Below are 17,733 nucleotides of genomic sequence, written 5' to 3'. Positions count from 1 at the left end.
AGACACTGATTCTCAGGGAATTCCTGTCCTCCAGCTTCCATCGAGACCTACACCTACTTACAGAGACTATCCACCTTCGACAAATCTGTTCCATAACACGAGGAGCTACACCTACTCGCTAAAGCGTTGCAATTCAGTCGCAAATTTAGCGACTGTTTGGTGAGGGAAGAAAGGCCACAATTATCAGTCATCGATTAGTAGCTCCGTGTCGACTGTTTAGCGACTGATTATTTTAGCGACGCACTGTTTAGCGACTACGTATGTCAGTCGCCAATCAGTCGTTACTAAGTAGTTTGCGACTGTATAGTGACTGTTTTTGTAGTCGACAATTCCATGTTTTCTTGTAGTGCCATGAGGATTAGGGTAAATAGACTTCTCTATAAAAAGGAGACGATATCGACACAATACGACACGAAATCGAGAGCGAAACAAGAGACCAAAAACACAGCCACACGACTCACTTCCAAAGCATTGCTAGGGTTCTTAAATTGACTCGTTGTGCCTTAAACTCTTTTATTTGAGCTCGATACCTTGATCAATAAAAAGCGATTATTCAACATATATTTCCTATTTCCGTAGTCTCTAAACGAATCGATTACTTTTGTCCAAACAATCATAAAGGTTAACTCTTTTCTATTCCTCTTAGCGATTTGCGCAAATAAAATCTTAATATATGTTAACAAAAACTTCTTTAGAGCATAATTTTTAGTCAAACGTCTATGGAAAACACAAATAACATTCATCACCCCCCCCCCCCCCCCCCCCTTTTAACCTAAACTCGTAGTCTCTCTCTTGAAGCCACAATCCCTCTCATAACATGTGATTCCAATTTTAAATTTCCTCTCCACACTTTTAGTTTCCTAAAAATCCATTGTACATGTATCCACATTTTTGGTTTAATTTCCTCTATACAATCGACGAGGAGGTTTATTAACACAAGATCACGTTCGTAAGAGCAACATATATATATGACATTTTTTATCCTTCGAATTTTCATCTTTAAGCTTTTATGGATTTTAACATTACGTAATGTCTTGATAAAGTCTGGTGACTTAGTTTCTCAGAATTATGATGTCGAACTCACCCTTCAGATCAGCTCAACCGCGACGGTAATCAGCTCATCAGAACCATAGATAGCGGGAGAATTGATATAGGTTGCTATGATTTTTTTCATTTATTGCTAAACACAAATTAATAAGAGGTAAACAGAGGTCTAGAGAATCATATCTAGTTGGTATGGTGAGAAGCGGTTAAGGATGTAGAAGAAAGAAAACGAACCGTAGAGAAAAGAGGGATAGAAGCATAAAAGAATCGAAGAAAATATGAAAAGAAGGTGAAAGAAATCCGAAATTGCATGAAATCGACGGAGCGCTTGTAGGAAACTATACTAAGACTATTAGATTACTAGTGTGCACTAATTAAGAGTTTCAAACATAAGTATTTAAAATTTAAAATTTCAATAATTTAGTTAAGAACTGAGCTTTTATCTCAATTTTAGCAACAAAAGCCTGGGATACATAATGTGCCTAGATCAATCATAACATACTATAGCAAATAACACCAAAGTTAGTTGTCAAATTTCAACCCTCAAGGTAAGATTATCTTGTTCCTCCGGTCCATTATATATTTTAATATTGTAAAACTCATTTAATTTTGTTTTTTTGACAGAAACAAAAACAAAATTTTAATCAAACTATATGCGTAATATTGTCCAAATATTAAAATTCAAAATAAATACTATAATTAAAAATAATAAATACTTATAAATTACGCACGGCAAACCCCTACCTTAGTAAAATAAAAGAAGAAGGAGTTTATCTCCTATAAATGATACATCAAATTTTTGAAGTAATCATTAGGTGATAGAACAATTAAAATGTGTAACCAATATAATTTGATTAACTACTAAAAATCAGTATTTGTGCAGATGTAATTTGATGAATAAAAAATAAAAGTCAAGATGTGTTAAAAACTCTAGGCAGCAATAGAAATCAGTATCAAAGGTTGAGTTAAAATCTAGTACACTTAAAAACTGTTGCAGTTTGAAGATTTTTTTTTTTACTCTTAATATCTATTTATAATTTTTTTTATTTCATTTTACATATTCTTGGAATACAAAAAAAAAAAAAAAAAAAACTAAACACCGACTTAACCCCCTCTATGTGAGAAAGAGTCTTTCCAATCTAAAACCTAAATCTAAAAAATCTTATATTCATTTCCTCTTCGACGGCTCCGTTCACCAAAACTGTCTCAGAGTCTCGACGAAGCTCGAACCCAGTCGCTATCGCCGAGCCAGCCATCACTCTTTCTCCTCTCTAGCTTGCGCACCACCGCCGCTCGTTTCTTTCCCTCACCGAGGTTCGGCTTCTCTCACTCTCCTTTAAGTTTTATTCAGCTTGAGTTTTGCTTCTACTCTAGGGTTTTGCTCGAGTCCAACTTAGCGTAAGTTTCTCGTTGATTCTTGCCTAGGGTTTTTGATTTATTCCGAATTATCTTAAGTTTCCGGTTGATTCTTGCTTTTCCCGGTGTCTCTCTCAGACGCTTTCGCGAAAGCTACGCAAGTCCGGCGATTGTTAAGTGAAGATCCAAACGATTTTTGCCGATTTTGTTTTCTTTGTTTTTCTCATCCAAATGTACGCGTCTAGAATGGTTTCTGAGTTTCTTAGTATCAACTCTTGAATCTTGTGACAGCGTTAGGGGCGAATAGGTTTCAGATTTGGTATAGTAGAACCCAGATTGATTCTTTGGTGATTTGACTACTTTTGAGGTTATATTTGCCGGTATAAAGTTCTGATTTGCTTCATTGGATTCTGTTTTTGACAGGTTTACATAAAAAGATGGATGATAGTTTGTATGATGAGTTTGGTAACTACATTGGACCTGAGATTGAGTCTGACAGAGAGAGTGAGGATGAAGTAGAAAAAGATGAAGATAAGCAGCCTGAAGAAAATGGGCATGGATCTGATGGCGAACAAGGAGGTTCAAATGGCTGGATTACCACAATCAATGATGTTGAGATGGAGAACCAGATTGTTCTTCCAGAGGATAAGAAGTATTACCCTACAGCAGAGGAGGTTTATGGTGAGGATGTTGAGACCTTGGTTATGGATGAAGATGAGCAGCCTCTTGAGCAACCCATTATCAAACCTGTTAGAGATATCAGATTTGAGGTTGGGGTCAAGGATCAATCAACGTACGTGTCAACTCAGTTTCTTATCGGCCTCATGTCTAATCCCGCCCTTATGAGGAATGTTGCTCTTGTGGGTCATCTACAGCATGGGAAAACTGTCTTCATGGATATGTTGGTAGAGCAGACGCATCATATGTCTACTTTTAATGTTAAAAACGAGAAGCATATGAAATATACAGACACCCGAGTCGATGAGCAGGAGAGAAATATCTCAATCAAGGCCGTTCCAATGTCCCTTGTTCTTGAGGACAGTAGATCCAAATCATACCTGTGCAATATCATGGATACTCCTGGACATGTCAATTTCTCTGACGAAATGACTGCTTCTTTAAGACTTGCCGATGGTGCTGTTCTCATTGTTGATGCTGCTGAAGGAGTCATGGTATGTCTTTGCTCTCTCATTATGCTCTGTATTTTTTCGTTGAGGTTTACTGATTGTACATAACGCTAGTAAATATTTTTCCAGGTAAACACAGAGAGAGCTATTCGGCATGCAATCCAGGACCGTCTCCCTATTGTTGTTGTGATCAATAAGGTACATCTTGCTTCAACAATGTAAATTGAGATTTATTGTGTGAAATTTTATATTTCCATACATTTACTTGACTTTTGCTGTTTGTTCCCCAACAGGTAGACAGGCTCATAACTGAGCTCAAACTACCTCCAAGGGATGCTTACTACAAGCTTAGGCATACAATTGAAGTCATTAATAACCACATATCTGTTGCTTCAACAACTGCTGGAAACTTACCCCTTATAGACCCTGCAGCTGGAAATGTATGTTTTGCCAGTGGGACAGCTGGATGGTCTTTCACATTGCAATCTTTTGCTAAAATGTATGCCAAGCTACATGGGGTGGCCATGGACGTGGATAAGTTTGCATCTCGACTTTGGGGAGATGTATATTATCACCCTGATACTAGGGTATTCAAGAAAAATCCTCCAGTAGGTGGTGGAGAAAGAGCATTTGTTCAGTTTATTCTGGAGCCTCTATACAAAATATACAGCCAAGTGATAGGTGAACATAAGAAGAGTGTGGAGACCACCCTTGCAGAATTAGGAGTGACTCTGAGTAATAGTGCATATAAGCTAAACGTCAGACCTTTACTTAGGTTAGCCTGTAGCTCAGTTTTTGGTTCGGCATCAGGGTTCACTGATATGTTGGTAAAGCACATTCCTTCTCCCAGAGAGGCTGCATCGAGGAAAGTCGGCCATGCATACACTGGGCCAACAGATTCCCCCATTTATGAGTCAATGGTAGAATGTGACCCATCTGGACCTCTCATGGTTAATGTGACAAAGCTGTACCCTAAATCAGATACTAGTGTGTTTGATGTGTTTGGAAGAGTTTATAGTGGTAGGCTTCAAACAGGGCATAGCGTACGTGTACTAGGAGAAGGGTATTCACCTGATGATGAGGAGGACATGACTATAAAAGAAGTGACCAAGCTATGGATATATCAAGCGAGGTATAGAATACCAGTGAGCAGTGCCCCTCCTGGTTCATGGGTTCTAATTGAAGGTGTTGATGCGTCCATCATGAAAACTGCGACTCTGTGTGATTCAACCTTCGATGAAGATGTCCACATATTCCGAGCGCTCCAATTTAATACCCTCTCAGTAGTGAAGACTGCTACTGAGCCTTTGAATCCTAGTGAGCTGCCTAAAATGGTGGAAGGGCTTAGAAAAATTAGCAAAAGCTATCCCCTTGCGATTACCAAAGTCGAGGAGTCTGGAGAACATACTATTCTAGGCACGGGTGAGTTGTACTTGGACTCCATCATGAAGGACCTCAGGGAGCTCTATTCAGAGGTCGAAGTAAAGGTGATCTACTTTGGCTCTATGATGATAATTCTCTTCTACAAGCCAATTGCTGATTTGTTTTTTTGATCTTTAAGATCCTTTCGATTTCTTAAATTTGCAGGTTGCAGATCCGGTGGTCTCCTTCTGTGAGACAGTTGTTGAATCTTCGTCCATGAAGTGTTTTGCTGAGACTCCAAACAAAAAGAACAAAATAACAATGGTAAGAGATATTCTGTCTGGATTTTCCCTTATATATAAGACTGAGATGTTTGGTATGGTACTCAAGCACAATTACTTTGGGACTAATCTAATATCTGTGTACACGCTAAAGATTGCAGAGCCATTGGACAGAGGGCTTGCTGAGGACATTGAGAGTGGCGTCGTAAGCATTGACTGGAACAGGAAACAACTCGGGGACTTCTTCAGGACGAAGTATGACTGGGATCTACTTGCTGCACGTTCCATTTGGGCTTTTGGTCCTGACAAACAGGTGAATGCATTTTTTGTCTTAAAGCCCTGCAATCTGGGTGCTCTCTGTATCTTTATGTTTGCCTTTTGTTATGGCTTAAGCAAGCTTAACATCTCTGTTTTGACAATTCATTTTTTAATTGTTGATATCTAACTGATCAGGGGCCAAATGTTTTATTGGATGACACCCTCCCAACTGAGGTCGACAGGAACTTGATGATGGCAGTGAAAGACTCCATTGTTCAAGGGTGAGCATCTTTCTTCTGTTACACTTTTCTTTGGCTCCAATTTGTTGGCTGTAGCTGAATGGCTTGTTTTAATCACTCTGCAGGTTCCAGTGGGGTGCCCGTGAAGGTCCCCTCTGTGATGAGCCCATAAGAAATGTAAAGTTCAAGATTGTTGATGCACGGATAGCACCAGAGCCGCTGCATAGAGGATCTGGTCAGATGATTCCAACAGCAAGACGTGTTGCATATTCAGCCTTCCTTATGGCAACTCCAAGGCTGATGGAACCTGTGTACTATGTGGAGGTACATTATCCCTTTCTACTTTGCTCTTTGCATTTTTGCTCTTATAAATTATATTGATCATTTAGAGTTATGGTTGTGTTTCAGATACAAACACCAATCGATTGTGTTACTGCAATCTACACAGTTTTGTCACGTAGACGTGGGCACGTCACATCTGATGTTCCTCAGCCTGGTACTCCCGCTTACATTGTGAAGGTTAGTCTTTTTACTTGCTTTGTTTCCTATAATCTGACTGAGTGATGATTCAGTGATTGATTGATTGATTCTTTGGTGTTGATGCAGGCTTTTCTACCTGTGATAGAATCGTTTGGGTTTGAGACAGACCTGAGGTACCACACACAGGGACAAGCTTTCTGCGTGTCTGTGTTTGATCACTGGGCCATTGTGCCAGGAGACCCTCTTGACAAAAGCATCCTACTGCGTCCACTTGAGCCTGCCCCTATTCAGCACCTAGCTCGTGAATTCATGGTCAAGACCCGCCGTAGAAAGGTATAAGAACGAAACATAACATGCTCTTTAAACCACACTGGTTACAATCTCTGACATATCTATGTTGTGGTGGTTTTGCAGGGAATGAGTGAAGATGTTAGTGGCAACAAGTTTTTCGACGAGGCCATGATGGTGGAGTTGGCCCAGCAGACTGGTGATCTTCATCTTCAGATGATGTGATGATTTCCTACTCTCATCGTATGCCAGACCCTAGACTAGTAGAGACTTGTAGTATCTCTCCTCTACTCTTAAATATTTGAAAGGAGAAAACAGATCGAAATGTTTTTTAGATGATTGTGTCAAGTCAAATGTTGATGAGAGATTTTTTACAAAACTCCTCAAGTCGAATGTTTTTAAGATGATGTGTCAAAGTCAAATGTTGATGAGAGGTTTCAATGAAACTCTCTTACATACACGAGAGAAGAGGAGATTTGACACACGATCGTCACCCACAGTATCCACGATCAGGTTCAGCTCCATCGCTTGACTTCAGATCCACCATTGCTAACTTCTACTGATTCATCCTCAAGATTGGAATCCTTAAAAAAAATTTCATATCTGTTCCGACTTCAACTAAATCCAAGATAGAAGCTCCGCCTTTAGACCTATTATGAAGTCTACTTCGTTATTTATTAACAAAGAATTTCTTAGCGAAAATATTACTCCATTTTGAGATAGTTAAGCAGATGGCTAAACCAATTTTTCTTTTACGGGATCTGAATGAAGTTCCTGTAGAAAGAAGAAGAAAAACAAAAACAAATCTAAACCCTAATAAGTATTAACTAATAATCTAAGATGGAAATATATAAATCCAACACAGCATAAAGGAGTAACAAGCTTGTCGGGAAAAAAAAAAAATCTGACGTTCACCGGAAATCTTTTTTGTCTCTCTTAAAGATAAGAGTGTGAAGAGAAAGAAAATCTTCCAACTTTTCTTACAACAAAATGTTCCCATGATGACAAATATATATTTTTTTTCTTTTTTTTTTTAAAATTCGTATAGTATTTTTTTTTAAATGCTCCTCATTGAAATTGAAAGGTTTATCTGATTTTGTGAGGTATATAAGGCCTTTCTGAATTGTAACTACCACTCGAAGACTCAGTTAAAGTATTTATAAGGGCTTACATACAGATAAGTATAGTTTTTGTATTTGTTTTGTAAGGCTACATACATATATGGCTAGATTTCAGTTTTTTAGAGACATTTTTCAAGGTTTTAGAGATACAATATTTTTGTAAGTGGTATCAGAAAAATCACTTCTTAAATTTTCCAAAAATTGTTTCATGTGTAAGCTCCATTTTTTTGTTTGTCAATCACATATTTATTAAAATCAAACTTTATGATTGGTGGTCCAAGCTGGAGAAAAGAGTTCGAAGCTCCATCAGCGTACCATGAGAGAATTGTAACATTCAAGAACCAATAGTTTTAGCTAGGATGGGTGTCGGTTGACACCATCAATTTCTAATTTGAACGGTTTGTTATAATTGTCGAATTAGAGCGGTCTAATTAAGAAAAAACCCTAAAACCGTGATATTTAAGGTTGGAAGTCAACTTAGGGCTTTGCTCAACATCTTTTGTCGTTTCAAGAGAGAAAGAGAGAATGAGAAGTTTTCCAGTGAGTTCTTGTGAGTTTTATGCCTTTTTTTGAGAGATCATTCCTGTGGACTGCTGATCTTAGGCTAGAAACGTGTTGGAGGCTTGTTGTGTTGTTATTTTCGCCCTTCTAGACTCATATTATTCTTGCTAAAAGGTGAGTGCATGACTATGGCTTATCTAAGTTTGAGATTCTCTGATTTTGTGTTCTATAAGTTGTTTGGTTAATTCCCTTGATTGTTTAGGTGTTTTTCGTGTCGTATGTGCTTGGTTTTACTCCTAGGAATGCCTTGGACAAGTGTGAGGTCTTTGGACGCGGAAATCGAAGCTGGAGATCAAAGGAGATCGATGTTTGGCATCAGTGTCGGTCGACACCAATGCGAGGACAGCGAGAGAACCATAACGAGTGTCAGTCGACACAAACCAAGATTTTCCGGAATGTATGTCGACACCCAGTTGCGAGTGGTGATTGACACCAACCTTCGCCAAGTGTCAGTATCGATCAACATTAGAAGGTGTCAGTCGACACCATTCTTCAGCTGTGGCTGATCTTTGTGATATTAGGATTTTTGTACGTCCTAGTAGGTCTCAATTAACCTAATGCGGTTGTAGTACAGAAGGTGTCAATCCAATTGGGAAACTTTACTAACAATCAAAATGCAATCAAGTAGTCACAAGTTAAACCAGATTCAAAAAGAGTTTTTGTCTAACAACCTAGAGTGATGAAAATGCAAAACTGAAATGGATTACAGAACTAGAAACGAAAATGCATGACAAGAAGTAAACAAAAGTGAAAACGAAAACGAGTCTAAGCATGAACTATATAACGGGATTAGAAACGGTTTCAGGATGTAATAAAAATCTGAAAGAAAGAAGTCCTAAGGATGGGAGTAATTGATGTCGGCGGAGTATCCTAGTCTACAGAGCGTTTAACATGCCACAAGCAATCTATTCATAAACAATAAACATCACAACTTAGCTAATCCAATATCTTGGCAAAAACTACTCAGACTCAACCACTTCCATACCTAGCTCTCGCTAGAGAAACATGGTTGAGCAGGCATGACAAACAAGTTCATTCACATCAACAAACATCCTAGAGAACTAATCTCTTAGGCTAGGAACGTAAGTCTCTAGCACTAGTTGGTCAGACATTTCATCAAACACCTTTTGGGTGTAGAAATGTCTCGAACCTTGTTCCAATTGATCAGAGAGAAACTAGTATTTCTAATACTAGTCCAGAAGGGAATCATACAAATCAAAGCTTAAACACTCTACATCCTAAGATCTTCCACCTAGTCTATCCCATCCCTAAGAATTCTAACACTAATCAGATCCAGAAATCATCACCAAAGACAGAAATCCAGAAAACATTGAACAAAGCCTAATAAGATAGACAAGAATGAGATGAACAAATTTGTAGAAGAAATCAAATGCAAAAACTAAACGGATTAAAAGATATCTGGATACAAAGTCCCCCAACATTTTAGGTGGCTAGGTAGAATCTTAAGAACAAAACGAGATCAAAGATAAGATAAGATGTCTCGGCGAAGACTTAACAAAATGTATATATAGTAGTCCAACATGGAAAACCCTAAAACTTAAAACGACAAGGAAAGGAGTCGGTTTTGGAAATTCCCTCAAGCGTGTGAGACCAAACGTCTTTCTTCCTGACATGTGCGATCGAGTCCGTGCGCGTCGAGTGGAATGCAATGTCATCATGGCTCGACCTGGTTGGCTTGAGTGAACGACTCGAACGGTGATGGTGTTGGCCCGAGCGGGCGACTCGAACGACGTCGACTCGAACGGCTCGAGTGGGCGACTCCTAGACACCTAAAATACTCCAAAATGCACTATGTATGCAAATATGATGCAAGAACTACCTAAATATGCAAAGTGTACAAAAGAGGCTAGAAATTGATGTAAAACAACTAGTTATCCTAGCTAAATGCATGACAAATATATGCTAAGGAGAGACAAAATATAGACATATCACTTTGTTTGTTGCTTGGTTTGATTGTGTTACTTGTTGTTTGTTGATTGAAGACCTCAATTGCTTGTGTAGATAGCCGAGTAGATGGGAGAATTGCTTCACTGAGTATTTGTGATAATACTCATACATCTCAATTATTGTTGATGGTGCAGGTAAAGACAAAGTGTGACCGCGAAATTAAGGCGATGAAGGGGAGGATGTTCTAACGGCTCGTTGATGTGTTATTGGTTTCCATTAAGTTGCTAGAGTGAGTCATTGGAATGATGTTGGGATGATTTTATTACTTTTTGATATTATTGAGTTGATGGTTATTGGTATTGTTTATTCGTTTATTAGTTATTTGATTAAAGAGATTGGTTTATGTTATATGTTGTGGTTTGATTGGAGTTAAGATGTTAGTGAGTATGAAATCGCTAGTTTAATATTATATTAAAAACAAAAAAGGGGTCAGGTTGTTTCAGAAAGTTCTAATTAAAATAATATATATATATATATATATATATATATATATATATATATATGTGTGTGTGTGTGTGTATGTGTGTTATTTTTTTGGATAGTTTTTAAATTATTAATATCATTAAGTTCAAAATAGTGATAATAAGCAACAATGCTTATGCCATAAATGAGTTTTGAATATAAAAAATTATTACATAAAAATAAATCTATATTAGAATATAAAAAGAAGATAAATCTGATAGTATTAATTTTGATTTGAAAAATAAAAATCCTATCATATATATTATTATTATTAGATAAAAGACAACTCAAAGCTGTCAGAAAATATATCTTTAAGCAAATGTGCAATTTTGTGTTTCCTTGTTTGAAGAAATAATTAAATAAGAAATTACAAGTGACAACTAAGAAATAATAAGCATTAAATTTCTTATGTTAATTTTGAGAATTATATATGAATATTTTAATCATAAAAATATTCTATAAATATACGTCATATTTTGTAAACAAAACATAAAATTAACTAAGAGTTTAGCCGGAGAAGAAATTTGATGAGAGACGCGATCGTTAGATCTTACATTAGGTCAACAATGTCGCGTATGCACTGGACTCACGATCGTCATCACCTTTTTGTTGAAGCTGTTGAAGTTCTCGGTGGCGAAAGGAGTAAGCGATTTTTTTTAAACCTGAAACAAAGTCGATTCCTCTGTACTAAAACAGAGTATCCCAAAATTTCGTCATTGAAATCAACAGTCTCTTTCATTAAGATACCTTCCCTCTCAGTTTTTCAATGATTATATCATATCCATGATCAAATTTCTCTTTATATATCATTTTTAGATTCATTATAGTTAATATTCTTAATTGCAGCGGCAACACCTAAGAAAATTTTGAAATATATGGGTGGAAGAGACCTTACTTTATCACAAGTTAAAAGCCATCTCCAGGTCCTTATGATTCATACACACATTATTAGCTTCTATACATGATATGTATCCATATAAAAGCTATATATGCATCAATGTAATTAATCAAATATATGTGTTTACTTTCCATAGATGTATAGGAACAAGAAGGAAGGAGTATCTGTAAAAGGTAAATAACTATCTTATTATGCATAGTTAAATAAATATGTTAATTGAAACTTTGCATACGGCAATACATGCATTGATGTTCAACATAGTGCGTAGTGAGTTTATTATGTTCTTCTTATGCAGAAAGGAGAATGATACGGAAAATGAATCAGATGCAGTCTCAACAGTACCTTATGATCTATGAACATATTCAAGATGCTATCCAAAATCAACAAAAGTAATTAAATTAGGTTATTGCATAATCATTATTTTTTTGGTAATTTGTTAGTTAACTATCTTTTTAAATTCTTCTATGCTACAATTGGATAGTACTAGGAAGGTAACCCCAATGGAAGTATCTTGCAAGTCTCTCTATCAATCTTCAAGGGTGACTTTCCTTCTTTTTTTGTTTTCCTTTTGCATTTCTTACCTTATAAAGTATTCATTTTCATCAACTTGTCGATTTGATGCATATGAATTAGATAGATGTATATTTTATGGCAGGTGGGAGAAAATGAAAACAGAAACAATGATGTCATTGCTGCTGGGGATGGTGCAAATGGTAAAGAGGACATGTCTCTTGAACTCACTCTTGGTCTCAAGTACTAAGAGGACTTTGGCTTCTATTTTTTGTTTTCCTATGCTAGCTCCCTATTTATATAATGCTTATATGGAATAAGAAATAAAAAATTGACAATGTGTTATGGTAATTTTCATCCCTTATTTGGGTGAAAGATTAATTTATATTACATTTCTGTTTAATTTTTATATATTGCAAGTCTCAAGGAAACAATATAGTAGTAATATTCCCTAAGACTTGTACTATACTTTATTTTACAACCTTCCCTTTATTCAACTCTCTCACAACCATATATACTTAACTATCATACGATGACTCTTATTTATCACACATGTTTTTATTATCCATCACACAATTGTACTTATTATTTATTTAATATATTGCAAACTAATTATTCGTTAACCAGTTTTAAATCAATTATAAGCTTCTATATTAGTATTTTTGCAGCAGTTTTTGCTCAAAAATATTTTTTGGAAATTTTTTACATTGAATGCTATTTAATGCTTATATTCATATTTAAACACTTTAGTTAACTTTTTCTACTATCCTTATAACCAAAAACAATTAAAATATTTTAAATATCCATATATATAATGTTATATAATTAATATAGATATTTAGAAGATTTATTCTAAATTATAAAAAATTGTTATCCTATCATCTCTTTTTGATTTTAAAATTTAAATGTAGCGAATTATCATATAATACATATAGTTAATAAAAATGTGTATTTTTCCTGCATATATTGTGATTTGAATTTTTTTTAAACAAGCATATATTACTCAATTAATATAAAAAGTGTGTGTTCAACATACATATATAGTAAATTTACTGTATATAGTAAATTATAAAATTATTAAGAAGTTAATAATTTAGAACTAATATATCAAAACTTAATAAAAAGTTTGAAATTATAAATATTTAAACATATTAAATTTTCAAAATTACACAACGAGTTATATTACATGACGGGTTATATGACATTACATGATTGAATTAATAATACTAAAAAATAAACTACCAGTAATATGATATTTCAATATGGGTTAAATCTCCATTTTAATGTTTTAACAACACCAATATAAAATATGTCAAATCAAACTAATTTAATTAAGATTGTAGTAAAGAAAAATTATTGTGCGGTATACCACAATTTATATATTAAATCACTAAAATTAAAAAAAAAAGTATATTAAAAAAATTAGTATTAAAATAGTATATAAATAAAAACAATTCAAAAAAAATTACCCCGCGGTGTACCGCGGGTCATAATCTAGTTTGAATAGTATAAACAAAGTCTTTGCTTAATGGTATGAAGGATATGTGCAAGGGAACAAACTTAAAACAATAAAAAAAGACTGTTTTGGGTAAAATCTAATTCAAGTTTGAAAAGATTTGGCTGGACTTAATATTTTTATAGGTATATTATTAAAAGAAATATATTTTTCCTGTTTGACTAAAACAAGAAATATATTTTCCTTCTTTGTATAATAAGATATATATATATGTATATGTATACAATACCTTCTGTGTATAATATTTATTAACAAAAAAAAAAAAAACATCCTTATATCATGTAACTATGATTAGGAATTGATACTTTATCTTTTATTGGCTGGAGAAGATTTCTTATCCTCTCTCTATTGGGGTATTTAAGATATTTCAGCAATTTATTCTTAAATTATATTATTTATCTCTTCAAAAAAAATTTATTACTTTATTTTACTTTATTATTTTTATAAAATAAAGCCAGTACTGGTCAAGACAACAATATATACCTTGAAGAAATATGTCAATTGGCTAACCATTTATTTCCGGTTAACAAAATAATAACACTGTCATTATTTTCCAGTTTTATGGCCAAGACTTCTCCGATTGTTACCGCTTTGGTTTATACATAAATTTCCTATATACCAAAAGGAAAAATATCGCAAGACCACAAGATAAATTGCATAGTGATTAACTCAACGACAAGTCAACTCCGTGAAGACATCGCCGCTCATTGACATTGTTGTACCACTTTCAGATTGGGATTGGCTCCCAGTGAAAGCAGGAGCATTAGGTAAAGGAGTGAGGATGGTCTCACTTCCAAGCCAAATTATCACAGAACTCATGGTTGGTCTCTTTGCTGCATTCTCTTGAACACACAACAAACCAATCTTGATCAACTTGATGATCTCGTTTCTCGGATGCTCTATCAATAAAGGATCAATTATAATCTCAGGCTTTCCTTCAACCCATCTCTTCCATGTCTGCTCCAACGAGAATATGTGTTGTTACTTCTTGTACACAAGAGGTTTGAAGATTATAAACAAATGGACCAAATAAGACTGATATGTGAAGTAAGCTTACAAAAGCAGCAAGTCCTTCTCCTTCGTAGCTCTTGTTTTTTTCACCACTTATCATTTCTAGAAGCATGACACCGAAGCTATAAACATCAGATTTAGCTGAGATTTCTCCGCGATTCAGATATTCGGGAGCCATATATCCACTGCATGCAACCAATAACGTTTATACGTCTACAAGACTCTGTTTTAAAAACAGAGCATTTAAATATGTCTACAAATTTGATTGATATATTTCTTACCGGGTTCCAGCTATTCGTTTTGTTTCAGCTCGAGTCTCGTCAGTGTCAAACAACCTCGCTGTCCCAAAATCTGCAACTTTAGGGTTCATCTCAGCGTCTAAAAGGATGTTGCTCAACTTCAAGTCTCTGTGAATGATCTTCAGATGAGAATCCTCATGAAGATAAAGAAGACCTCGAGCAATGCCTTCTATAATTTTGAACCTTACCTCCCATGTAAGAAGCGAACGCTTTTCTTCATCTGTAGAGTTTAAAGAAACAATGTTGTGCTAAAGGTTTCTAGAACTACAATAAATGACATTGTCTTTTGAAAGCTCACCGAAGATAAAGTTATCAAGACTTGCGTTAGGGACAAACTCGTAGACAAGAATCTCTTCACCTCCTTCATTACAGAACCCAAGAAGCTTAACCAGATTCCTATGTTGGAGTCTTGTCAAGAGTGAAACCTCATTCTTGAACTCTATATCTCCTTGTCCTGAACCTTTTGTTAATCTCTTGACGGCTACCTCTTTCCCGTTTGGAAATGTACCCTGAAACCAATTCTCAAGATATTTTTAAGTTACCCATAAGTGACTTAAAGTTGATCAAGAACTAGGGAAAAGGTTATTATTACCTTATAGACCGTACCAAATCCACCTTGGCCAAGCGTATTTTCAGAAGAGAAGTCATCGGTTGCTATTATGATCATACCAAGATCAAACCGTAACATGAATTGACCATCAGAATCAGAGTACTCTGCACCACCAACTTTAAAAAACAAAAAACAAAAAAACAAAGAAAAGAAATAAGCCTTACTCTCTAAATCATAGGATTGATTGAAGCAAGTGACAAGGTCAAGGTACACTAACCATTTTTTAGATTTCTCCTCTGAGCATATACTTGGATGAAGCCAATAAACACCAAAATATTAATGAATGTAAAAACAGCGATTATTGCGATAATTCCGCCAAATCCTATGCTCCTACCTGCAAAATACTAACCCTTTTTAGTCTTTTCTTTTTTTGTGGTTCAAAACCCTTTTTTAGTCTTTTTTTTTTTTTGGGTTCAAAACCCTTTTTAGTCTAAGAACCTCTTTATCATACTCTAATTCATTTGTTTTACCTTTCTTATCTGTTTTAGAGTTCTCCTTTTCCTGAACATAAGGCCGAGGAGGAGGCGCAGGAACTCTTGTTACATCATCAAAAGCACCATGGAAAGGATAAAAATCCCACCTGAAAAAACAGCTTGGAAAACTAACCATGCCTCCTCCTCTTCCTAGATACTTTGTTCTAAAATATACCACGCAACCTTCCAAACATGCATTGCAATCTTCAGAAGTTATATCGGGTGTGCATTGCATCAGCATGTAAACATCTGGAAACTCTGTGAACCCGGCTTTTCCGGCACTATAGTACTTGAGTACCGAGGAAGTATTAGCCTTCGTGGCAGCCTTGAGGGTCCGATTAACCATTGCTTCCCACTGTGGTACGAAAATTGTCAACGTTTTAGATGGCTCGATAGAATTTGGACTTACGGATACAAAAGGAGGACTAAGCTGGAGGCTCCTAAAAGTTGAGTTGTTTGAGGAACGAACAAGACAAGAAACGTCGTCATTGCCTCCCCATATGAAGGAGTCCTTGCGGCTTTGGCATTTATTTTGTTTATCCAGAGCCAATGATTGGACGCAACTGAAACAAGCTTCTTCGTCGTAGCCTCTTGCGCACATGGCAAGAGCATAAACTCTGTCGGGGTATTGGCCGAATGAAGCGTTGTAGAATCCGCGGTTAGCAACGACTTTATCAGCAAGATCAGAGAAGAGTTTCTCGCGGTTCTTAGGGTAGCTGCTGTTACGGTTGTATGAGCTTCCGAAACACTCTACGGAGTTAACACCATGGAGTGTTTGAAGGACAAAAAGAATAAAAGAAGAGAGGTATATCATCAAAGCAGGGCATTTCCCCATTTTTGTTTGTTAATGGTAACAACTTTTTTTTTTTTTTTCTTTCTTTCTTATTCATGTACTACTTCGTTATGATTTTTAAGCTCGTTATATTTATATAGCCAGAGCATGCCGGCTTTGACATCTCAAATGATGCTCATGATGCTAAAGCACAGGCAAATGAAATGACCACGTATTGGTTTTGTGAGACGTTAACGTATTAAGAACTTTTGGCCCCAAAAAAACATTGAGAAATGCCGTATTAATTGGTTGTTCCGAAAGAAACCAACAACAGTTGCTGTTGTGAAGTTGGAAGAAAACACATAGAGCCAACAAGGATAGCCAATGAAGTCAGGTTTTACTTGAAGCTCAACAAGGACATCCGATGAAGTTAACTGAAGACTTAGCCTCAATGTATAATATTTTTGCTGTCTATTTATTTCATCACATTCAGATGTAATTGATATTATCCTATTATACATGATAATCAATCAATCGAACCTAAGCTACATGCATCCCATTCGATCATAATAAATACCGTGACTCAGACTCTATACGTGACAATTCTTTCTACAACACATTTGAGACCATCACGAACAGTTGTATCTACAACTTTTGCTAGAATTCTCGTACTGTGTAAATTATACTATTCGTCTCCATATAGCCCGCACATCCATTTCATTCAATAACAGCTTTTGTTTTTGGCCGCGTGGCAAAAAAAAAGTCTTCCCCCTTCTAGGTCGAAAGTAGTATTGAGGCAAAGATTATCACAATTTTTTTGGAATTTGCCGAAAAAAATAAGATATGATGTAAAAAGTGATCAGTTTGATAGACACTACCCTTTTCCAATACAGCTTTAGCCTTTATGGACGTCCACAAGAGTTTCATAAAAAAAATTGGTATTTGTAAAATGGTTATATAAATAGAGAAAAAGTCATATTATAATGAAATGAAAAAAGGAAAACTTATAATAAACGCGAGAAGGACCAAACAGGTACTGTATTAAAAACTGAGATCAAATGCTATCTACTTGAGCACTCTTGTTAAATGTCCAAACC

General features: G+C 35.6%; 3 protein-coding genes and 1 long non-coding RNA gene across 5 annotated transcripts; 3 read left to right on the top strand and 1 right to left on the bottom strand.

Annotated features, from left to right (window-relative positions):
* The first annotated feature begins 1,996 nt into the window (after positions 1 to 1,996).
* Positions 1,997 to 6,814, top strand: LOC104707606 (110 kDa U5 small nuclear ribonucleoprotein component CLO). The gene is made up of 11 exons (XM_010457444.3): positions 1,997 to 2,358; positions 2,824 to 3,572; positions 3,657 to 3,725; positions 3,821 to 5,014; positions 5,115 to 5,213; positions 5,325 to 5,483; positions 5,624 to 5,709; positions 5,793 to 5,991; positions 6,076 to 6,186; positions 6,274 to 6,480; positions 6,562 to 6,814. The coding sequence occupies exons 2-11, from the start codon at positions 2,838 to 2,840 to the stop codon at positions 6,658 to 6,660; spliced, it is 2,958 nt and encodes a 985-aa protein (XP_010455746.2). The 5' UTR covers positions 1,997 to 2,358; positions 2,824 to 2,837; the 3' UTR covers positions 6,661 to 6,814.
* Positions 6,815 to 11,030: 4,216 nt separating this feature from the next.
* Positions 11,031 to 12,364, top strand: LOC104737302 (uncharacterized). Its single transcript, XM_010457443.3, has 6 exons — positions 11,031 to 11,189; positions 11,394 to 11,470; positions 11,582 to 11,618; positions 11,741 to 11,834; positions 11,927 to 11,984; positions 12,101 to 12,364. Exons 1-6 carry the CDS (start codon positions 11,075 to 11,077, stop codon positions 12,203 to 12,205), a joined length of 486 nt encoding a protein of 161 aa, XP_010455745.3. The 5' UTR covers positions 11,031 to 11,074; the 3' UTR covers positions 12,206 to 12,364.
* Positions 12,365 to 13,932: 1,568 nt separating this feature from the next.
* On the bottom strand, positions 13,933 to 16,767 carry LOC104737301 (cysteine-rich receptor-like protein kinase 40). 2 transcript variants are annotated; one of them, XR_015577742.1, is made up of 8 exons: positions 15,862 to 16,767; positions 15,609 to 15,725; positions 15,374 to 15,507; positions 15,080 to 15,290; positions 14,970 to 15,001; positions 14,764 to 14,889; positions 14,529 to 14,667; positions 13,933 to 14,428 (listed from the first exon to the last, which is right to left on the bottom strand). XR_015577742.1 is itself a non-coding variant. In XM_010457441.3 (7 exons), exons 1-7 carry the CDS (start codon positions 16,697 to 16,699, stop codon positions 14,141 to 14,143), a joined length of 1,965 nt encoding a protein of 654 aa, XP_010455743.1. In that variant the 5' UTR covers positions 16,700 to 16,767; the 3' UTR covers positions 13,933 to 14,140. The 2 variants fall into 2 exon arrangements, 1 of the variants encoding a protein (XP_010455743.1); XM_010457441.3 differs by having other exon boundaries at positions 14,764 to 15,001.
* LOC147929907 (uncharacterized) lies at positions 15,855 to 17,180 on the top strand. The gene is made up of 2 exons (XR_015577743.1): positions 15,855 to 16,714; positions 16,798 to 17,180. It is a non-coding gene; the product is annotated as an uncharacterized LOC147929907 (long non-coding RNA).
* Positions 17,181 to 17,733: the final 553 nt, after the last annotated feature.

This window comes from Camelina sativa, chromosome 13, assembly GCF_030686135.1.
Source record: "Camelina sativa cultivar CO46 ecotype springtype chromosome 13, ASM3068613v1".
NCBI classification, from domain to species: domain Eukaryota; kingdom Viridiplantae; phylum Streptophyta; class Magnoliopsida; order Brassicales; family Brassicaceae; genus Camelina; species Camelina sativa.
This window is presented reverse-complemented; position numbering and strand designations above follow the sequence as displayed.